The 21,230-nt window shown below is 36.8% G+C and overlaps 1 protein-coding gene across 1 annotated transcript in view; it reads right to left on the bottom strand.

Annotated features, from left to right (window-relative positions):
* Positions 1–21,230, bottom strand: part of RYR2 (ryanodine receptor 2) — a 547,432-nt gene that overhangs the window by 421,146 nt on the left and 105,056 nt on the right. The window contains exons 5-7 of the mRNA XM_021696142.1: positions 11,675–11,689; positions 4,458–4,532; positions 533–611 (exon numbers count right to left, since the gene is read on the bottom strand). Of these exons, the coding sequence (XP_021551817.1) occupies positions 533–611; positions 4,458–4,532; positions 11,675–11,689 (169 nt within the window). The remainder of the gene's footprint in view (positions 1–532; positions 612–4,457; positions 4,533–11,674; positions 11,690–21,230) is intronic.

A 21,230-nucleotide genomic window follows, 5' to 3' on the forward strand; every position in this document is an offset into this window, starting at 1 on the left:
TCTGAGAGGATAAATGCGTTTATGTATACATTTTGTTTCAAAGTATAAAAATACATGTGTATTCAGACAGCTATGTAGCCCTGTGGACACAGAAATGAAGCCGACTTTCATTTTCTATCTTTTTGTTTGAATGCTAACATTAAGTATGTTTCATTTTTTAGACAAACTATTTTTAAGATAAATGATAAAAGAGATATGCAGTTATATTTCATGAACAGATCAGTGCACACTAATATGGTTAGCTTCCAGTAAAGCATATAATAGGTTTTGTTTTTCTAGCCAAATCACTAAAAAGAATAGGGTTTGAGGTATAGTTTGAACATCCAGCTAATTACGTGGGAATCACAAACCAATAGGAACAATATACACTTCCTCCTTCTACTAAAAACTTTCCTTAGAAAGGCATTCTTTTTTCCTGACTCCACACATAAGAACATTTACCTAACATATCTTTGTGTCTTAGGACTTCTTCCAGTCCCATCCCTGCCATGCTCTCTCGGAACACAGCCTCTTCGGGGACCAAGGTGCTCACCTGTTGTGTCCTCTTGCAAGCCAACATCAAAGGCCAGTTTATCAGTTGAAGACCGGGAGGTGGACAGGCAGCACAGATACTAAAAGATATAGAAACAGTAGTTGTCACTGAACATTTTTAGTCTGATTCTGACACATAATTTGCTATCAGTAAATCTCTGTTCTATCAGTCTTTTCCTTCACATCTGGATGCTTCACTGCAAAACCCAGGTTCTTCATGGGAGGTAAAAAAACATTTACACAGCATTCATTAGGAGCAATGTTCTAAAGGAGATGCACTCTTTTTTTTCCCCTCATCAAAAGATTGAGGAAATGTGTTCTGAGGAAATAAAAACAAAACTAGAAGATAAAAGACGTAAAAGATGACACCTTATTGGGGATATGTTTGTACATCTCTCACTTCACGGGATATTCATGATCATAAGCAGAAGTACAACCTGATCTGACTGGTGGAAATCTTTTTCCCGACAGAAATTGGAAAACTGTTCACTCTCATCTTCTAGTTTTGTTTTCATTTTTAAAATTGTAACTCTCTGAAATCCATCCGGAATTTATTTTGGTGTGCAGCATGTCACCTCACTGCAGTGAGGTTCCCACAAGTGTGCACATGTGTGTTTCCCCAGGAACAATTCAACTCTTGCAACACCATCATCTCCTTAGATCTCCCCATCCTCTTTCAGTTTCCCTAACTGTATATTGTTGGACATAAAGTTTCAGATCATTTGTCAGTCCAACTCCCTTAACCCCATTCTAACCTCAAAAACGTTGTTAACTGGTATAAGAATGAGGACACAAGCTGGTGAGGATGCGGAGAAAGGGGAACCCTCCCTCCTACACTGTTGGTGGGAATGCAAGCTGGTGCAGCCACTCTGGAAAACAGTAGGGAGGTTCCTCAAGATGCTAAAAATAGAGCTATCCTAAGACCCAGCAACTGGGTATTTACCCCAAAGATACAGATACAGTGAAAAGAAGGGGCACATGCACCCCATTGTTCATAACAGCAATGTCAACAACAGCCAAACTGTGGAAAGAGCCCAGACGTCCAACAACAGATGACTGGATAAAGAAGATGTGTTTTGTGTGTTTGTACACACACACACACACACACACACACACACACACACAGGAATATTACACAGCTATCAAAACAGAAATCTTGCCATTTGCAACGATGTGAATGGAACTAGAGGGTATTATGCTAAGCGAAATAAGTCAATCAGAGAAAGATGATTATAATATGATCTCACTGAAATGTGGAATTTAAGAAACAAAGCAGAGGATCATAGGGGAAGAGGGCAAAAAATGAAACAAGATGAAACCAGAGAGGGAGACAAACCATAAGAGACTCTTAATCTCAGGAAACAAACTAAGGGTTGCTGGAGTGGGGGGTGGGGGGGTGAGAGGGATGGGGTGGCTGGGTGATGGACACTGGGGAGGGTGTGTAGCACTGTGTGTTGTGCAAGACTGATGAATCACAGACCTGTACCCATGAAACAAATAATACATTATATGTTAATTAAAAAATAAAACACAAATAAATAAAACTCGGCGTTAAAAAAAGAAGAATGAGGACACAAGGATGGATGTAGCATGAGGTCAAGATACGCTGCCATCTACAGCAAACAAGGCACCATCAGCAAGAACAGGAGCCCTGCAAAGAGTACTCAGAGCCAATTCCAGGCACTGAGCAAGTCCAGATCTCCTAGAGTCACTGGACAAATAATGCAAAGCCTAGAAAATTCTTACTGGGAAATTGGTCCACCCACCTCAGTGGGTGTCTGTGAGCGTGAGGAGCTAGGAGATGAACCAATCAGGGGATAGATGTGTTGACATATTAAGTGGAAGTCAGTGCCACGGGGATATAAAATCAAATTCACCTCGAGATTCCGATTTCTGTCTCTTGACAGCAAAACACTGGCTCCCAAGGTTATAAAAAAGATACTTTTAGGGTCCCCAAACATGTTCTTAGCCAGTATAGAAGCGTGAGTCTGACCTTGAGAAAGGCTGCCCTTGGTGGTACCTGAGGTTTATAGACTTTAGATCTAACCATACTAAGTGTTCCATGATATTCTGCAATAATATTACAGTACTAGGCACTGTACCTATTAACATACATTTTCTCTTCCAATAATGCTCACAGCAACTATGATGTAAGTAATATAATTATTCCACTAAATGTTCATTAAGTTCCATGAGTACAAGGACATGATCTTCTTCACTACTATATACAGCACCTTGAACAGTGCCTAGCACACAGTAGGTGCTAAATAATATTTATTGAATAAATGAATAAAATGTTAACATGCAATTACAGGTTTAAAGAAGTTCAGCATGGTCTCCAAGGCTGAACAGCATATAGGAAAGTGAGCCTGAACCCAGATCTACTCACCAAGTCCAGCCTCCTAACCCACTATGTACAGGGAGTTTTCTTAAAAACAGACCCTCATGTTTATTATTTAATGCAGTTTTGTGTTTTGATTGGTATTAGAAGTAGAATTCTTTCCATGTATTTTTAATGCATGACTGCTGTATGCAAATAGGTTGCATTGATATATTTTTCTAGTATCCAGCCACTTTATTAAAGTACATTCCTTATTTTATCTCTTATCTTGCTGTGTCAGCCAAGATTTCTGGAACAGTGTCAAATTGATATTTTTGGTTTTTGTTTATTTGTTTGAGTTAGTTTTGTCAAGAATCACTTTAGTGTTTGATAATTAAAATTTATGTTGGTTACTGATTTGACATTTATCACTGAGAAATTAATCACCAATGCTTAGTTTTTATTAGAAATGGATGTTGAGTTTCATTAAATAGTTTTTCAGCACCTATTAAGATGATCACAATTTTTCTTATTTGATTCTATTTATATGATAAAGCACACTAATAGAAATGGTATTATTAAGGCATCATTAAAATCATATCTATACTTTCCCTATACTTTTCCTATACTTTTGAATTCTATTAACCAGAATTTTAAGTCAGATGTTCACACTGGTATTTGTGATTAAGACTGACAATTTTTTATATATTTTGGGTACTGATATTGAGGCTATGCTTAGTCACCTGTTCTGGAATGATTTAAATAATATCAGAACTCTCTCCTTCCTGAAAGGAATAATCAATTATATTATACTTTCAAATGTTGGGCCATCATGTATTCACAAAAATTATATTGATGAAAAATTTAAATAATGTGGAAAATGCTTATGCTACAATAATATATTTTTAAAAATCAGGACATAAGTTTGGTTATGTAGTAAGATCTCAATTATGTAAAAAAATTAAGAACAGAGAAGATTACAATTTTTTAGAAGTCCCCACACTTTCTCTCATTAACATGATCATGAAGAATTGTGTCTTCTGTAATTTCCAAATTTCATAAAATGAATATGAATTGCTTTTATAACTTAATAAAGCTTTTAAAAGAATGGAATGACATTTTTATATATTTTATAAAATATATGAAATGTATCGTTTATATAACATAAAAATATATAGAAGTGCACATATATCTAGATAGATGGAAATGTATATGGTTATTTATACCTATAAGGATAACCCATGTGGATATAGCTTTTTTTATCTTATCTGTTTAATTTACTTAATCTAATAAGTCATTTTTCTAATAAATGAACTGTTTAAAAATAATCAGAAATGAGAAATATTTCTTGGCTCTCACACCTATTTCCTCCTAAAACTAGTCTATTAAAAGAGACTAAAAAATAGGAGTCACAAATGATAGAACTGAAGGACTTTACAGGTCATCTAAGCTAACTCTTATTTTATAAATGAGAAAATTAAACAAAGTACAAAGATATTAAAGAACACATGCAATTACAGAACTCATAATACCATCACTAGAAAAGCTATTACCAACACTTCCTGATGGCATATGTCTAAGAGATGATACCAAAATGCATACTCACCATGCCGCTGTAGGAATGACGTAGCAGTATGGCATGTCCATAGAGGAGTGTCCGATGACCGCCACCTTGAGCAGTCTGTGGAGAGAAACGAAAGGGTCGACAAGAAAAAAAAAAAAAGAGTAAGCTTAACAGTCAGTAAGATACTCTCTTGTTATCAAGAAAAAGTTGAATAGGAAAGGACGCCTGGGTGGCTCAGTTGGTTGAGCGACTGCCTTCAGCTCAGGTCATGATCCTGGAGTCCCGGGATCGAGTCCCGCATCGGGCTCCCTGCTCAGCAGGGAGTCTGCTTCTCCCTCTGACCCTCCTCCCTCTCATGCTCTCTGTCTCTCATTCTCTCTCTCTCAAATAAATAAAAAATTAAAAAAAAAAAAAGAAAAGAAAAAGCTGAATAGGAAAGAACAAAGTAAAACTAAGCAAAGTTCTGTCGAAAGAATATTTAAATTGGAATAAGGCTATCAAGGAAATCTCTACTGTGGGGTTGGCAGTTGATCTGGTCCTCAAAGAATGAACTTGATTTTGGTAACTAGTCATAATTTGTAATTATTTTTTCATGGTTATTTATTGTATTCCCCATTATATTATGATCTGCATTGGGTAGGGACTATGGTACTTTATTCACCATCCTCCCCCAGGTTCCTAGCAAAATGCCTAGCACACAATAAGGATAATTATCTGTTCAACGAATGACTCTTTCTAAAACACAAAATTGATCAAATCACCTCCAGGTTTAAAATTTTCTCATGGCCTCCAACTGTTTTTAAAAAAGAGAGTTTACATTTTTTTATATGAAATAGAGGAAGGCTTCTCAAATTTTAGCAGGCTTACAAGTCACCAGGAGAGCTTAGGATAAAGAGTGAGGATACTAATTTGTGTATACTTTAAGAAGTGAAGAAAGCACATTAATATCTAATACTACTATATCTCTTTCCACTCAAAAGATATCCCCCCCTCACTATTGTTCCATACAATTTCTAAAAATAACTTTATTTACATGTTATGTTTAAAAGACCTCAAAACCGTTCTTAAAACAGGTATGGAAAGGTCTTCCAATAGGAAAAACTGCTTTTAAAAAAGGAGAATCACTTTTCTCATATACTGGGAGTAAAAGGGAAAAATCTACTTTGCAAAATCATATTCCTCCTCAGAACGAGGCCCTCTTTAAAAAGTACTTTCATTTTTTTTAAATATGTTTGATTTAGTGTGGCTAAGAACAATTTTATTCACCTTGTCTGATTTGGATCACTTTGATAGGAGCTTACCTTTTCAAACCAGATGTGGGCTCCAAAGCCATAAAATACTGAACTTGAATAACACTCGACAGTCATACCAATTAAAACAAGATTTTTTAGAAATGAAGGACAAGGCTTTAGATTTAACCCAAAAGCGTTAAGTGCTCCTTTTATTCTAAAGCTCTGCCTATAGAGTTCACATACATATAGTATGTATGTATGTGTGTATACACACACACACACAAACATGCACACACATACATATATAAATGTTCAAATTGGTTAAGCTAACACAGATATTGTAGTGTCATAGTGTCTGAATTTTCTTTCAACTATAGATTTTACACAATTAGACAATCACAGATATTTATACTATAGATTTCCTCACTACTTAAATACAAACTTATTCCACAGATTTAGTTTTAATAGAACACCCGTAAAAGTATGCAGATAACCCACAATAAATTAACTTTGTTACCTAAGAGAGCATTTTTTTTTAAGATTTTATTTATTTGACAGAGAGAGAGCACAAGCAGGGGGAGTGAGAGAGGGAGAAGCAGGCATCCCGCAGAGCAGGGAGATCGATGATGCGGGGCTCAATCCCAGGACCCTGGGATTGTGACCTGAGCCGAAGGCAGACACTTAATGCCTGAGCCACCCAGGCACCCCTTAAGAGAGCTTTTTAACACAAAGTGAATGCAATTTCTTTCACAGGGTCTACAATACTTTTCCTCTAACTTGTCATTTTAAAAGATACTACTCTAACTGGCTCTGAATCAGAAAAAAAAAAAAAATGTGTAATTTCCACTCTTGAGCAGATTGGATAACCTGTTCATTCAACATACATTTATCAAAAAAAAAAAAAAAATTATGTATGTGAGATGCATCCAAAGATGTACCTTGGTTCTTCTCTGTGTTTTTTTGATTTGGTCAGTCATGTTAATTTTTTTGGTAATTTGGCCTGCTCCTTGCTTTAATTGAAGTGAGCAAATATTTAGGGACTTCCTTTGCTGTAGGGAACTTCTGGTAGCCACTTCTAGGGTTATACCTTCAAGATTCTACAACATTGTGCCTCGTGTGGACTGTTGGACTCCCCAGAGCAATTTCAATGAGAAAAAGATAATCACTGCTGGGTGATGTATCAGAAGCAGTTGTAATTCAGGACCCTGGAACAAAGGTCCATTTTCCCTTTAGCCCCCCAAACCTAAATCTATAAGTACTCAGCTATATGACGGTATTATGCTATGAGAATCCCGCTAGGACCAACTAGATAGGAGATAATCAAGCTCATGGAGCAGGAAGCTCAAGGCTGGCCTGCCTTTCAAGATCACACACAGGAAAAGATAATCTTGGCATTTTTTGAAGTTAACATTTTAACTGTTAACACATGGGTAAAGTAAGCAGAGCTTTCAACTGTCCCAATTCAAAAAAAGTAGAAAATTAAATTTTACATAAGGTGAATACACTTTCAACTCACACTAATGCCATCTATACTTTAACTAATCCTGCTAATTCTCCAGTAAGTATTCTAGGAAAGAAACACTCTGTCCTATTCATTCAAAAAGTATTTATTCGAAGGCTACTGTCTGAGAGGTATGATAACCTGATGCCAAGGGTATCATGCGTAACAAGCTCACATTATATCTTCTTCCGCATTGAGGATCAACGTTTTCTCTGAAAACCAAAATTATTTATTCACTCAACAATTATATACTGGATCCCATGTAGTTTCCTTCAAATATTTGCACACTAACAGCAAAGAAAATGAAGTTAAAGCATTAACATACAAATAATGGAATGTTTCTTAATGCCTCCAACTACATGATGGATTATCAGATCCTTTTCGTACAATATTACCTGAAATTGATATGCCCTTGAGGTACATTTCCAAGTGTGACTTAGGCCCCACCTGTTCCTGAAAATGTAGCTGTCAATCCACAGTACCCCAGCTCTGCCCATTTGCTAGAGCCTGTGCTGTTGGTTAGTGAGCTGGCCCCAGGCAGAACCAGGATCTGGAAGTCAGCCTCTGCTAGACTACTGGGATCTCCTATAGATGTGGGGTCTACATGAAGGAGCTTCTGCCCTCTTAGGGAAAACAACAACAACAAAAACATTAACAACTGTCATCCCCAAACTCTCTCCGAATTTCGGATGCTGGAGAACTAAGCATCAGTTATTAGAAGGTAAAATTTGACTTTTTGAAATTATCAGTTAAAAACATGTTTTTGGTGTGTGTGGGTTTGGTCCCCTTACCCCTGAAATAAACTGACAGGGTTAATGATACACAGCAGTGTAAAAAGAACAAGAGCTCATGAGCTGTAAGTGGATAAGAGTCCAGAATACATTCAAACACAATCTAAGCAACACTGCTGTATGTATTCTAAACCAGCCTCGTTTTACACAAATTATCTTAATATCAGTTTAGTATTAATAAGCATTCCTATGGGGCGCCTGGGTGGCTCAGTTGGTTAAGCGACTGCCTTCGGCTCAGGTCATGATCCTGGAGTCCCGGGATCAAGTCCCGCATCGGGCTCCCTGCTCGACAGGGAGTCTGCTTCTCCCTCTGACCCTCCTCCCTCTCATGCTCTCTGTATCTCATTCTCTCTGTCTCAAATAAATAAATAAAATCTTAAAAAAAAAAAAAAGCATTCCTATGCCTCTAGCTTGCCAGGATCTTGCCAAAGATGTCCGGTTAGGAGACCCATATTATAACTGAAAGCTCTGATGTAAATGCGTCTACATTTACGTTTATTTAGAACAATATGCAGTCGATGGGCATATAATGTATTCATCTGTTATTCTCTGTGGGAAGGGGAACAAATTGGATCACTGTAACTACATCTGAATTATTACTATTAGAACTTAAAATGTAAGAGCAGAAAAGTATAAAACATAAAACCGTAATAGCAATGACTAAGATAAACTAAAGGCGTTTATATGCACATAAAAATTATTGGCACTGTGTTTCTGTGGTTTGGGTTTTTTAGCTCTGTTCTTTAAATATGTGTGTTATATACTGGCTTATTAACATGTCACTTGTATGGCTGCTTTTAAAACTAATTTACTAATCACATAATATCTAAATATTTTAAGTTTTCTGTTTTTCTAGTCTTTTCTGTACAGAGATGTTATGTTAACAAATGGAGGACGTTTCTCATAATTCCAGGCCCTTATTATGCAAACATTTTTTTTAATAAGTCAGACTACAGAAATTCTCCATAGCCCTTGACTGCTATGACATAACATGCCATTTTAGAAGTAAAACAATGAAATCTTAACAAGAATTTATTACTGCAGGTAATACTTAGCTAAGCTGCCAAAATTTAAAACAACAGACAACAAGGATAAGAAATTTGCATTAGAGAACGTCTTGCATTGTGTTCAGATATTTAAGCAGAGAAGCTTTTCAGTTTACCTTCAAATACTAATAGTAAAACTTGAGAAATGAGTTATTCCAGGGAGAAAAACAGAAAAATATCTCCATGCTTAAGCTTTCAAATCATCTGAGAAAAACACAAATGGGAATGGCTCAAGATCAACCAGAGCCGCACAGAGTTATGGAGCCTGGTATTCTGGTCGACCTATGGGTCTGCAAGCAGCCGGAGATATTCACAGTCCTGCCATCTTTAATAGTGAACCACACAACAGATTCACAGGATGACTGTAATACTTAATGAGAAATCTGGCTTCAGTGCAAAATAAACATGTCTGACAAAGCCAGTTGAAATGGCACTGGTTGGCTTACTTCTGATGGGGTCTTAACCAAAAGCCTCTGAAGTGGGGCAGATCTAAGGTCTATGACAGTATTGATTGACCATTGTGCCAAGAGCAGAAATGGGTTCCCGCCACAAGGAAGCATCTGTCTGGTTCTAGGAGGTTAAATGATGCCTGTCCAGGTATGAAACCCAAAGCAAATCATGATTGAAAGGTGACAGCTGAAGAAAATTCAGCATCTTTTCCCTTTTAAGTGGCTTAAATTACTATAATTTCATGCATATACCCTCTGCTCAGATCCTAACCTTTCCAAGATCATCCAATACAGCTAAGATAATAAACCACTGGGCTCCTGGCTTTGCAGTTAAAAGGAATTAGAGCATAATTAAATTATTTTAGGTATGCTACCTGGTTTAAATTGATTCTGCACATCATCTTGCTGTTTGCATTGATTTTTATATGAACCTGCTCTCATGAAAGAGCTTAGAACAGAAGTTTCAGGTAACAATTCCATTCACCCTCGTCTAAGGGAAAGTAGATATGGCACTGGATAAGGGATTGATGTGATAAAATGGCAAGATGATAAAAGGAGTACAGTAAATGCAGAAGTGGTAAGAAAAACTAAATTTTTCAAACCCAATTTCATTAGCTAGGTATTAATATTTGCATAGGCAGGTTTTACTGCTATTTATACCATTTTCACAATTAAAATGCTTGTTTCACGATGTTTAAGTGGTTAATGATCTCTCTCCCCAATGTTATAATTAGTATCTTCTACTGAAAACTAGTAGCTGTAGTTATTTGAAATTTTGGAAAATGTCGTGTCCTTGCTGACAGCTGGCTTCAAAGAAGGCTCTGCTCTGTCATCCCATCCAAACTGTCAAATTCCTAATGTTCATGAAGAGGTCCAGTTGTCAGGACCTCATAATGCTCCTGGTTCAGAGTATTGGAAAATATGAATGATAGACTTAGCTAAGTAACTCCATGCACGGACACGAACACTTTGCTTCCTTTTTTACATGCCACCTTTTTGTTTATTTTTTAAAAGATTTTATTTATTTGAGTCCACCTTTTTAATCTACATCCAGAATTTTGATTTAATAGGTCTCATAGTTTGTATCTTTTTAAATGATATTCCTTTGAATTTTTTAATTATCTTAAGCCTTTGCTAAGTGAATACAGTAAGTTTCTCTATATGTTGTTTCTTGGCTTTTAGAATAAAAAAAATTAAATTTCATGAATGAAATATGAGAGATAGGATAGGTACGTAAAAATGAAACCAAAAAAATTTCTAGTTTATGTCTCAAAAGAATGACATTCTGCTCTTCCCCTTCTTCACCTGCATATTTTCTTCAATAACATAACCATGTACTCTACTCTCCTCTTTGAGCTTATCTCCTTTTAAAACCTTTCCATTTTTCTAATTTGATTAAGAAATGAAAAGGAGTTAAATTATTTTCACTTCTCCCAGAGTAGGTAATTCGATAATAGCTTCTTGGTGCCTCTTCTAATTTCCCAGAGTACAAATCTCCTACTGTATTCATGCAAGACAGCTTAAAAACAAAACAGTCAGTATAATTCCAAGTGAAAAATTCTTTTTTTTTTTTTTTTTAATTTTTAAGTAGACTCCACGCCCAATGCAGGGCCCAAGGTGGGGCTCGAACTCACAACCCTAAGATCAAGACCTGAGCTGAGGTCAAGAGTCAGATCCCTAAGCGACTAAGCCACCCAGGTGCTCCCTGCCCCAGAGTGAAAACTCTGAAGGAAAGCTGTTGAAAAAAAATTTATGTTTTAACAGGAGAAATTCCTAACATTGGCTAAATAAAACAATATGTTACAATATGACCCAAGATATCAAACGTCTTTCATTAAGCTTCAAATCTAAATGCGTGATTTATTTAAATTTACAAGTTCCAAAGTTTGATTTAAATTTTTATTTTTTAAGATTTTTTTTTTAATTTATTTGACAGAGAGATAGACAGAGCCAGAGAGCACAAGCAGAGGGAATGGCAGAGGGAGAGGGAGAGGGAGAGGGAGAAGCAGGCTCTACACTGAGCAGGGAGCCTGATGTGGGGCTCGATCCCAGACCCCTGGGATCATGACCTGAGCCGAAGGCAGATGCTTAACCATCTGAGCCACCCAAGTGCTCCTGATTTAAATTTTAAAAGCTTGAAAATGTGAACAAAAGTGCCATGAATTAAAAAATAAATACATGTAACCAAACTTAAAACGCACGAAGTATTATATACATTAACAGATGATCCAGTGTCTTACCTTCATCATGAATTTCTGTAGGGGCATAAGGAAAAGAGAGAAAATATTAAATATACATTATTTCAAAGATTTTAAAATAGCTCTTATTTATAAAGATTCCACTGTTCAAAATGGAGTTATGTGAACAACAGAAGCATAAAAAACCACATTCACTGTGGTGTCACAAGAAAATTTAGTATCAACTACATGCTAGAGAAAAGGTGTAGCAAGCAAAACTCTCTTTAAAAATGTCTTTACATTAGTTTTTCCTATTTCTGTGAAAACATGCTCCTCTACTTTAACGCCTGATTCAATTTACAACATAGCTAAGCAGAAAAAATAACCAAAGGTAAAATCTCAAAAATTACACTCTGAAAATGCTTTAAATTTTTTTATTTCATTTTTTGCATAAAAATGCCGTGATATAAACAGCAACCCAACAAAGTTTAGTAAAAACAGTGCATTAGAAACAGGTAACGTGAATTGTAAACTAAAATGCTGTGATAAGCTGCTCATATTTCATGCAAATTAACAGTAAGCAAGTCCTACACACTACATATTGTGAGATGTGAATTTCAAAGAAAAATCACAAAAACTTTTCTTTTTCCCTTAAAATGACACAGCCTCTTTTCATGATTTACATATATTATAACAGCTCTTTTTTGCTTCTACAAAACATAATATGCACATGGCATTTCTTCATTTTCCTTTAGACCCATAGCGTTTGACTCCCTCTTCTTAAAAGGAGTACACAGATGAGAAAGAGCTAAGAAGGAAAAATGATATTATATTTCCAAACTTAGGGTTAAATTTAGTTGTCACGGCATGTAAGCCCCACAGAGAAAAGATACACATATTTACATTCATTTTAGAGAAAACAGCAAGGGGAAGTTTTCTAAAATAGGTATTTGTAAATACCACAGTAATGTTCCTGAAACATACACGCATAGTAATTTATATATAACTAAATGGCAACTCTACTGTGACTGGGTTTTTTTTTTAATTTTTAATATTATAATTTGGTTAAAGTTTTATTTAAGTAATCTCTACACCCAACCTGGGGCTCAAACTCTCAACCCCGAGATCAAGAGTTGCATGCTCTTCTGACTGAGCCAGCCAGGCGCCCCTGCACTTCTATAATTTTTAAGGAAAAAGTGTAAAGACCCATTTCATTCTTAGCTTTAAAAATATAGGCTGTTTGCTTACACTGTTGTGATATCAATGGTAAATGATATCAGAAAACTTATTTTCCATGATGAAACTGACCAGTCATCCTAAATGTGATCTCTGGTGATATATACTATCACTACATGAGGAATTAGGAAAAAATCATTTTTCAGCCTTAATTCAAAGAAAAACAAAAACCCAAAATTTTGCTACAGATCACGGTTTATGACACATACCTTATTCATGAGATTTTTATTTTTTTAATTGATCTAGGTTTTGGAGATTTTTCCTTAAGAAAGTTCTCAGCCAATTTTGTCAGTTATCTAAGGTTAAACTACTTCAGGACTGTAGTAAATAGAAACAAGAACGGTCAGGGCAGTCCCAGGTCTGCTAGTCACAAGTTCTAAGTTGTGTCTCACTTCAAGAAGGGCAAGTCACAGGAGAGAATAATCCGGATATAGGGTAAAAGAGAACAAAAACTGAACATTAGCGAAGGCCAAAATATCCATCTGTAGAATGAGAAAGAAGAGCAGATGTAATAGACTCACATTATCAAAAGATAATCAAAAACGTGATTTGTGGTGTTACTAACACTAGCTATTTGTACAAATCATCTGTTGGTCCATTTGGCTTAAGTTCTAGCGAAAACAAAAGAAATTCAAAACAGATCATTCAAGGGCAAAAAAGAAAGCAAGATACATTAAAACAAAAAGGATAAATATGTTATTTTAATCTCAATATAAATAAACACTGTATGGGTATGATAAAAAGCAACAGAAAAAGTACCAAAAATCCTTTAAACATTGCTGGCAATGATTAAAAAAAAAAAAGAAACCCAGGCATAAAGATAAATATTGAAGAGAATAGTCTTGATGTAGGTTAAGAATATCACCTTATGCTTACAAGTTTACACTTATTTATTTCCCTCATGGAAAGATAATTAGATAAAAGCTAAAATTCTATTAGATGAGATACAGAAGTTCAGGACTATAAACACAATTAAGAGTCCAGGCACCAACATGGATTGACACTGCTTTCTGTCTAAGAAGAAACTGGAGGAGGATGAAACCCAAAGGGGCAGATTTTAGTTCTTCAGGGTGAAATTGCAAGCAGCTATAGCTCAGTGTCCCCGGTTCAGTGTAATTACTTCAGAACTGGCAGTCGGATGAAGCTTCGAATGTGAGCAAGAGTTGGAAGCATACCAGGCATTATGCAAAATAAACAGGAACCAGCAAGAGGAATAGTGCTTCTTACGCTTTAACTCCAACAAAGATGGCCCCGGGGATCTAATGGATGGCAAACTGAAGCAGAATAGTCTTTGGTCTAGAAAAGTATGTCATTTGATCTAGCACATCAGAAAGACCTTAGGGATTTTCTTAGCATATGCAAATGATCATGAGTAGAAAAACAAATCAGGAGGGGCGGATCAAGATGGCGGAGGAGTAGGAGACCTGGATTTCGTCTCCTCTCAGGAATTCAGCTGGATAGGGATCAAACCATTCTGAACACCTACAAACTCAACAGGAGGTCGAAGAAAAGAAGAGCAACAACTCTCTCATAAGAAAAGCGACCACTTTCTGGAAGAGTCATATTCTATCCCTTCATAGTAGTTACCCATATTTTTGGCTTATATATATAAGTTGTTCTCTCTTTAAAATTCTGAGATAGTTTCTTCTAACAGATCAAAATATACCCTAAATCTCTAGTATATGGTGTTTTCTGTTCCGCTGCCTGATCACATCCTCTCCCTTTTTTTTTCTTTTTTTAAATCCTCTTCTTTCTTTTTTCAAACAACTTCTTATCAATTCCTTTTATAAAATTTTTTATACTTTCCATCTTTACAGTCATATTCCATCCCTTCATCATATCAACCCTTATTTTTGTACATATATAAGTTTTTCTTTCTTTAAAATTTTGGGAGGCACTTTCTTCTAACAGACCAAAATACACCCCAAATCTAGTGTGTGGCACTGATCATATTTGATCACATTCTGGTTTTTTTGTTGTTGTTTTGTTTTGTTTGTTTTTGTTTTTATCTTTATCTTTTTCTTTTTTTTCTTTTTCTTTTTTCTCTCTTTCCCTTTCTTTTCCCACTGCTTCAGGTTTTTTCTGATTTGTTTAGAGTATATTTTCTGGGGACGTTGTTACTCTGCTAGCATTTTGTTCTCTCATTAATCTATTCTCCTCTGCACAAAATGACAAGACGGAAAAAATCACCTCAACAAAAAGAACAAGAGGTAGTACCGACTGCCAGGGACCTACTCAATACGGACATTAGTACAATGTCAGATCTAGAGTTCAGAATCATCACTTTAAAGATACTAGCTGGGCTTGAAAAAAATATGGAAGTTATTAGAGAAACCCTTTCTGGAGAAGTAAAAGAACTAAAATCCAACCAAGTAGAAATCAAAAAGGCTATTAATGAGGTGCAATCAAAAATGGGGGCGCTAACTGCTAGAATAAATGAGGCAGAAGAGAGAATCAGTAATATAGAAGATGAAATGATGGAAAATAAAGAAGCTGAGAAAAAGAGAGATAAACAACTACTGGATCACGAGGGCAGAATTCGAGAGATAAGCGATACCATAAGACGAAACAACATTAGAATAATTGGGATCCCAGAAGAAGAAGAAAGAGAGAGAGGGGCAGAAGGTATAATGGAGCAAATTATAGCAGAGAACTTCCCTAATTTGGGGAAGGAAACAGGCATGAAAATCCAGGAAGCACAGAGAACCCCTCTCAAAATCAATAAAAATAGGTCAACACCCCGACATCTAATAGTAAAACTTACGAGTCTCATAGACAAAGAGAAAATCCTGAAAGCAGCTCGGGAGAAGAGATATGTAACCTACAAGGGTAGAAACATTAGATTGGCAACAGACCTATCCACAGAGACCTGGCAGGCCAGAAAGGACTGGCAGGATATATTCAGAGCACTAAACGAGAAAAATATGCAGCCAAGAATACTATATCCAGCTAGGCTGTCATTGAAAATTGAAGGAGAGATAAAAAGCTTCCAGGACAAACAAAAACTAAAGGAATTTGCAAACACAAAACCAGCCCTACAGGAAATCTTGAAAGGAGTCCTCTAAGCAAAGAGAGACCCCAAAAGCAACATAGACCAGAAAGGAACACAGACAATATACGGTAACAGTCACCTTACAGGCAATACAATGGCACTAAATTCCTATCTTTCAATAGTTACCCTGAATGTAAATGGGCTCAATGCCCCAATCAAAAGACACAGGCTATCAGACTGGATTAAAAAACAAGACCCATCGATATGCTGTCTGCAAGAGACTCATTTTCGACCCAAAGACAGCCCCCGATTGAAAGTGAGGGGGTGGAAAACCATTTACCATGCTAATGGACACCAAAAGAAAGCTGGGGTGGCAATCCTTATATCAGACAAATTAGATTTTAAACCAAAGACTGTAATAAGAGATGAGAAAGGACACTATATCATACTTAAAGGATCTATCCAACAAGAAGATCTAACAATTGTAAATATCTATGCCCCTAACATGGGAGCAGCCAATTATATAAGCCAATTAATAACAAAAGCAAAGAAACACATCGACAACAATACAATAATAGTGGGGGACTTTAACACCCCCCTCACTGAAATGGACAGATCATCTAAGCAAAAGATCAACAAGGAAATAAAGACTTTAAATGACACACTGGACCAAATGGACTTTACAGACCTATTCAGAACATTCCACCCCAAAGCAACGGAATACACATTCTTCTCTAGTGCCCATGGAACATTCTCCAGAATAGATCACATCCTAGGTCATAAATCAGGTCTCAACCGGTACCAAAAGATTGGAATCATTCCCTGCCTTTTTTCAGACCACAATGCTTTGAAACTAGAGCTCAATCACAAGACAAAAGTCAGAAAGAACTCAAATACATGGAGGCTAAAGAGCATCCTACTAAAGAACGAATGGGTCAACCAGGAAATTAAAGAAGAATTAAAAAAATACATGGAAACCAATGAAAATGAAAACACAACTATTCAAAATCTTTGGGATGCAGCAAAGGCAGTCCTAAGAGGAAAGTATATAGCAATACAAGCCTTTCTCAAGAAGCAAGAAAGGTCTCAAGTATACAACCTAACCCTACACCTAAAGGAGCTGGAGAAAGAACAGCAAATAAAGCCTAAACCCAGCAGGAGAAGAGAAATAATCAAGATCAGAGCAGAAATCAATGAAATAGAAACTAAAAGAACAGTAGAACAGATCAATGAAACTAGGAGCTGGTTCTTTGAAAGAATTAACAAGATTGATAAACCCCTGGCCAGACTTATCAAAAAGAGAAGAGAAATGACCCACATCAACAAAATCATGAATGAAAGAGGAGAGATCACAACCAAAACCAAAGAAATACAAACAATTATAAGAACATATTATGAGCAACTCTATGCCAGCAAATTAAATAACCTGGAAGAAATGGATGCATTCCTAGAGATGTACCAACTACCAAAACTGAACCAGGATGAAACAGAAAACCTGAACAGACCTATAACCACTAAGGAAATTGAAGCAGTCATCAAAAATCTCCCAAAAAACAAAAGCCCAGGGCCAGATGGCTTCCCAGGGGAATTCTACCAAACATTTCAAGAAGAATTAATACCTATTCTTCTGAAACTGTTCCAAAAAACAGAACTGGAAGGAAAACTTCCCAACTCATTTTATGAGGCCAGCATTACCTTGATCCCAAAACCAGACAAAGACCCCATCAAAAAGGAGAATTACAGACCAATATCCCTGATGAACATGGATGCAAAAATTCTCACCAAAATACTAGCCAATAGGATCCAACAGTACATTAAAAGGATTATTCACCATGACCAAGTGGGATTTATCCCTGGGCTGCAAGGTTGGTTCAACATCCGCAAATCAATCAATGTGATACAATACATTAACAAAAGAAAGAACAAGAATCATAGGATCCTCTCAATAGATGCAGAAAAAGCATTTGACAAAGTACAGCATCCTTTCTTGATCAAAACTCTTCAGAGTATAGGCATAGAGGGTACATACCTCAATATCATAAAAGCCATCTATGAAAAACCTACAGCGAATATCATTCTCAATGGGGAAAAACTGAGAGCTTTCCCCCTAAGGTCAGGAACGCGGCAGGGATGTCCACTATCACCACTGCTATTCAACATAGTATTGGAAGTCCTAGCCACAGCAATCAGACAACAAAAAGAAATCAAAGGCATCCAAATTGGCAAGGAAGAAGTCAAACTCTCACTCTTTGCAGATGATATGATACTTTATGTGGAAAACCCAAAAGACTCCACCCCAAAACTGCTAGAACTCATACAGGAATTCAGTCAAGTGGCAGGATATAAAATCAATGCACAGAAATCAGTGGCATTCCTATACACCAACAACAAGACAGAAGAAAGAGAAATTAAGGAGTCGATCCCATTTACAATTGCACCCAAAACCATAAGATACCTAGGGATAAATTTAACCAAAGAGGCAAAGGATCTGTACTCAGAAAACTATAAAATACTCATGAAAGAAATTGAGGAAGACACAAAGAAATGGAAAAACGTTCCATGCTCATGGATTGGAAGAACAAATATTGTGAAGATGTCAATGCTACCTAGAGCAATCTACACATTCAATGCAATCCCCATCAAAATACCATCCACTTTTTTCAAAGAAATGGAACAAATAATCCTAAAATTTGTATGGAACCAGAAAAGACCCCGCATAGCCAGAGGAATGTTGAAAAAGAAAAGCAAAGCCGGCGGCATCACAATTCCGGACTTCCAGCTCTATTACAAAGCTGTCATCATCAAGACAGCATGGTACTGGCACAAAAACAGACACATAGATCAATGGAACAGAATAGAGAGCCCAGAAATAGACCCTCAACTCTATGGTCAACTCATCTTTGACAAAGCAGGAAAGAATGTCCAATGGAAAAAAGACAGTCTCTTCAACAAATGGTGTTGGGAAAATTGGATAGCCACATGCAGAAGAATGAAACTGGACCATTTCCTTACACCACACACAAAAATAGACTCCAAATGGTTGAAAGACCTCAATGTGAGACAGGAGTCCATCCAAATCCTAAAGGAGAACACAGGCAGCAACCTCTTTGACCTCAGCCGAAGCAACTTCTTCCTAGAAACATCGCCAAAGGCAAGGGAGGCAAGGGCAAAAATGAACTATTGGGACTTCATCAAGATAAAAAGCTTTTGCAAAGCAAAGGAAACAGTCAACAAAACCAAAAGACAACCAACAGAATGGGAGAAGATATTTGCAAATGACATATCAGATAAAGGGCTAGTATCCAAAATCTATAAAGAACTCATCAAACTCAACACCCAAAGAACAAAGAATCCAATCAAGAAATGGGCAGAAGACATGAAAAGACATTTTTCCAAAGAAGACATCCAAATGGCCAACAGACACATGAAAAAGTGCTCAGTATCGCTCGGCATCAGGGAAATCCAAATCAAAACCTCAATGAGATACCACCTCACACCTGTCAGAATGGCTAAAATTAACAAGTCAGGAAATGACAGATGTTGGCGGGGATGCGGAGAAAGGGGAACCCTCCTACACTGTTGGTGGGAATGCAAGCTAGTGCAGCCACTCTGGAAAACTGTATGGAGGTTCCTCAAAAAGTTGAAAATAGAGCTCCCATATGATCCAGCAATTGCACTACTGGGTATTTACCCCAAAGATACAAAAGTAGGGATCCGAAGGGGTACGTGCACCCCAATGTTTATAGCAGCAATGTCCACAATAGCCAAACTGTGGAAAGAGCCAAGATGTCCATTGACAGATGAATGGATAAAGAAGATCTGGTATATATATACAATGGAATATTATGCAGCCATCAAAAGGAACGAGATCTTGCCATTTGCAACGACGTGGATGGAACTGGAGGGTATTATGTTGAGTGAAATAAGTCAATCAGAGAAAGACAAGTATCATATGATCTCACTGATATGAGGAATTCTTAATCTCAGGAAACAAACTGAGGGTTGCTGGAGTGGGGGGTGGGGTGGGAAGGATGGGGTGACTGGGTGATAGACACTGGGGAGGGTATGTGCTCTGGTAAGCGCTGTGAATTGTGCAAGACTGTTGAATCTCAGATCTGTACCTCTGAAACAAATAACGCAATATATGTTAAGAAAAAAAAAAAAAAAAGAAGAAGAAGAAGGTAGCGGGAGGGGAAGAATGAAGGGGGGGAATCGGAGGGGTAGACGAACCATGAGAGACGATGGACCCTGAAAAACAAACTGAGGGTTCTAGAGGGGAGGGGGTGGGAGGATGGGTTAGCCTGGTGGTGGGTATTGAGGAGGGCACATTCTGCATGGAGCACTGGGTGTTATGCACAAACAATGAATCATGGAACACTTCATCTAAAACTAATGATGTAATGTATGGGGATTAACATAAGAATAAAAAAAAAATTAAAAAAAAAAAAAAAGAAAGAAAAACAAATCAGATAGCAATACTCCACTCTGAAAATTGTAATCAAACACTGGACATCAAGAGAATGCATAATTACATTCAAACTGTTGCTGGTATAAAGAAACGGTGATTCAGGTGACGTAAAAAGCTCCTCTACCATAATTAGACCTTTCAGTTCAACCTTGAGTTTTTTAAACTGTTATTTCAGTTTTGTGAAATGACAGTTGATTAAAAAAAATTAATACTTCTGTATATGGACCTGTTTCAGAAGTTTTAAAAGAACCTTTCTGAAATGCCTTTTTAAAAGTTATATAGATATAGAATTAGCACAAAATAAAAATTTGGGGGCTTGTCACTAAGGAGAGTTAGCCAATACAACAATCTAAGAGACTAAGGCAAAATTTTGACTCAGGAGTCCTTATTTTAAAACGAAGTTTCCATTAGAGGGACAGAATGTCCTACCCTGCACACAAGCTATCCATCGAATTTCACCTCACGGGTCACCTTTTCTCTCCATGTCTCAAAATCCTAAAATTTCTCCATAATCTTCCAACTGGTAACCTCTAATTTGTGAGTGAGGATCCATCTGATAAACTTCATTATGTCGAGAAAAAAAAAAGTTATTTCACCACCGAAGACTTGGGGTTATTGGTGGATGTTTCTTTTTTACTGAAGTCTAACTGACATGCAATGTTATATTATTTTCAGGTGTACAATATATTCATCCGACAATCTATACATTACTCGATGCTCCCCACAGTAAGTATAATCACCATATGTTACTATAATATTGCTGACTATATCCCCTATGTTATGCTATTTCAGTTATTTTATAACTGAAAGTCTGTATCTCTTAATGCCTTTCACGTATTTCACCCACCACCCCCCCCCCCCCACCTCCCCTCTGGCCACTAGTTTGTTCTCTGCATTTATGAGTCTATTTCTGGTTTTTGTTA

This window comes from Neomonachus schauinslandi, chromosome 6 (assembly GCF_002201575.2).
Source record: "Neomonachus schauinslandi chromosome 6, ASM220157v2, whole genome shotgun sequence".
Taxonomy (NCBI): domain Eukaryota; kingdom Metazoa; phylum Chordata; class Mammalia; order Carnivora; family Phocidae; genus Neomonachus; species Neomonachus schauinslandi.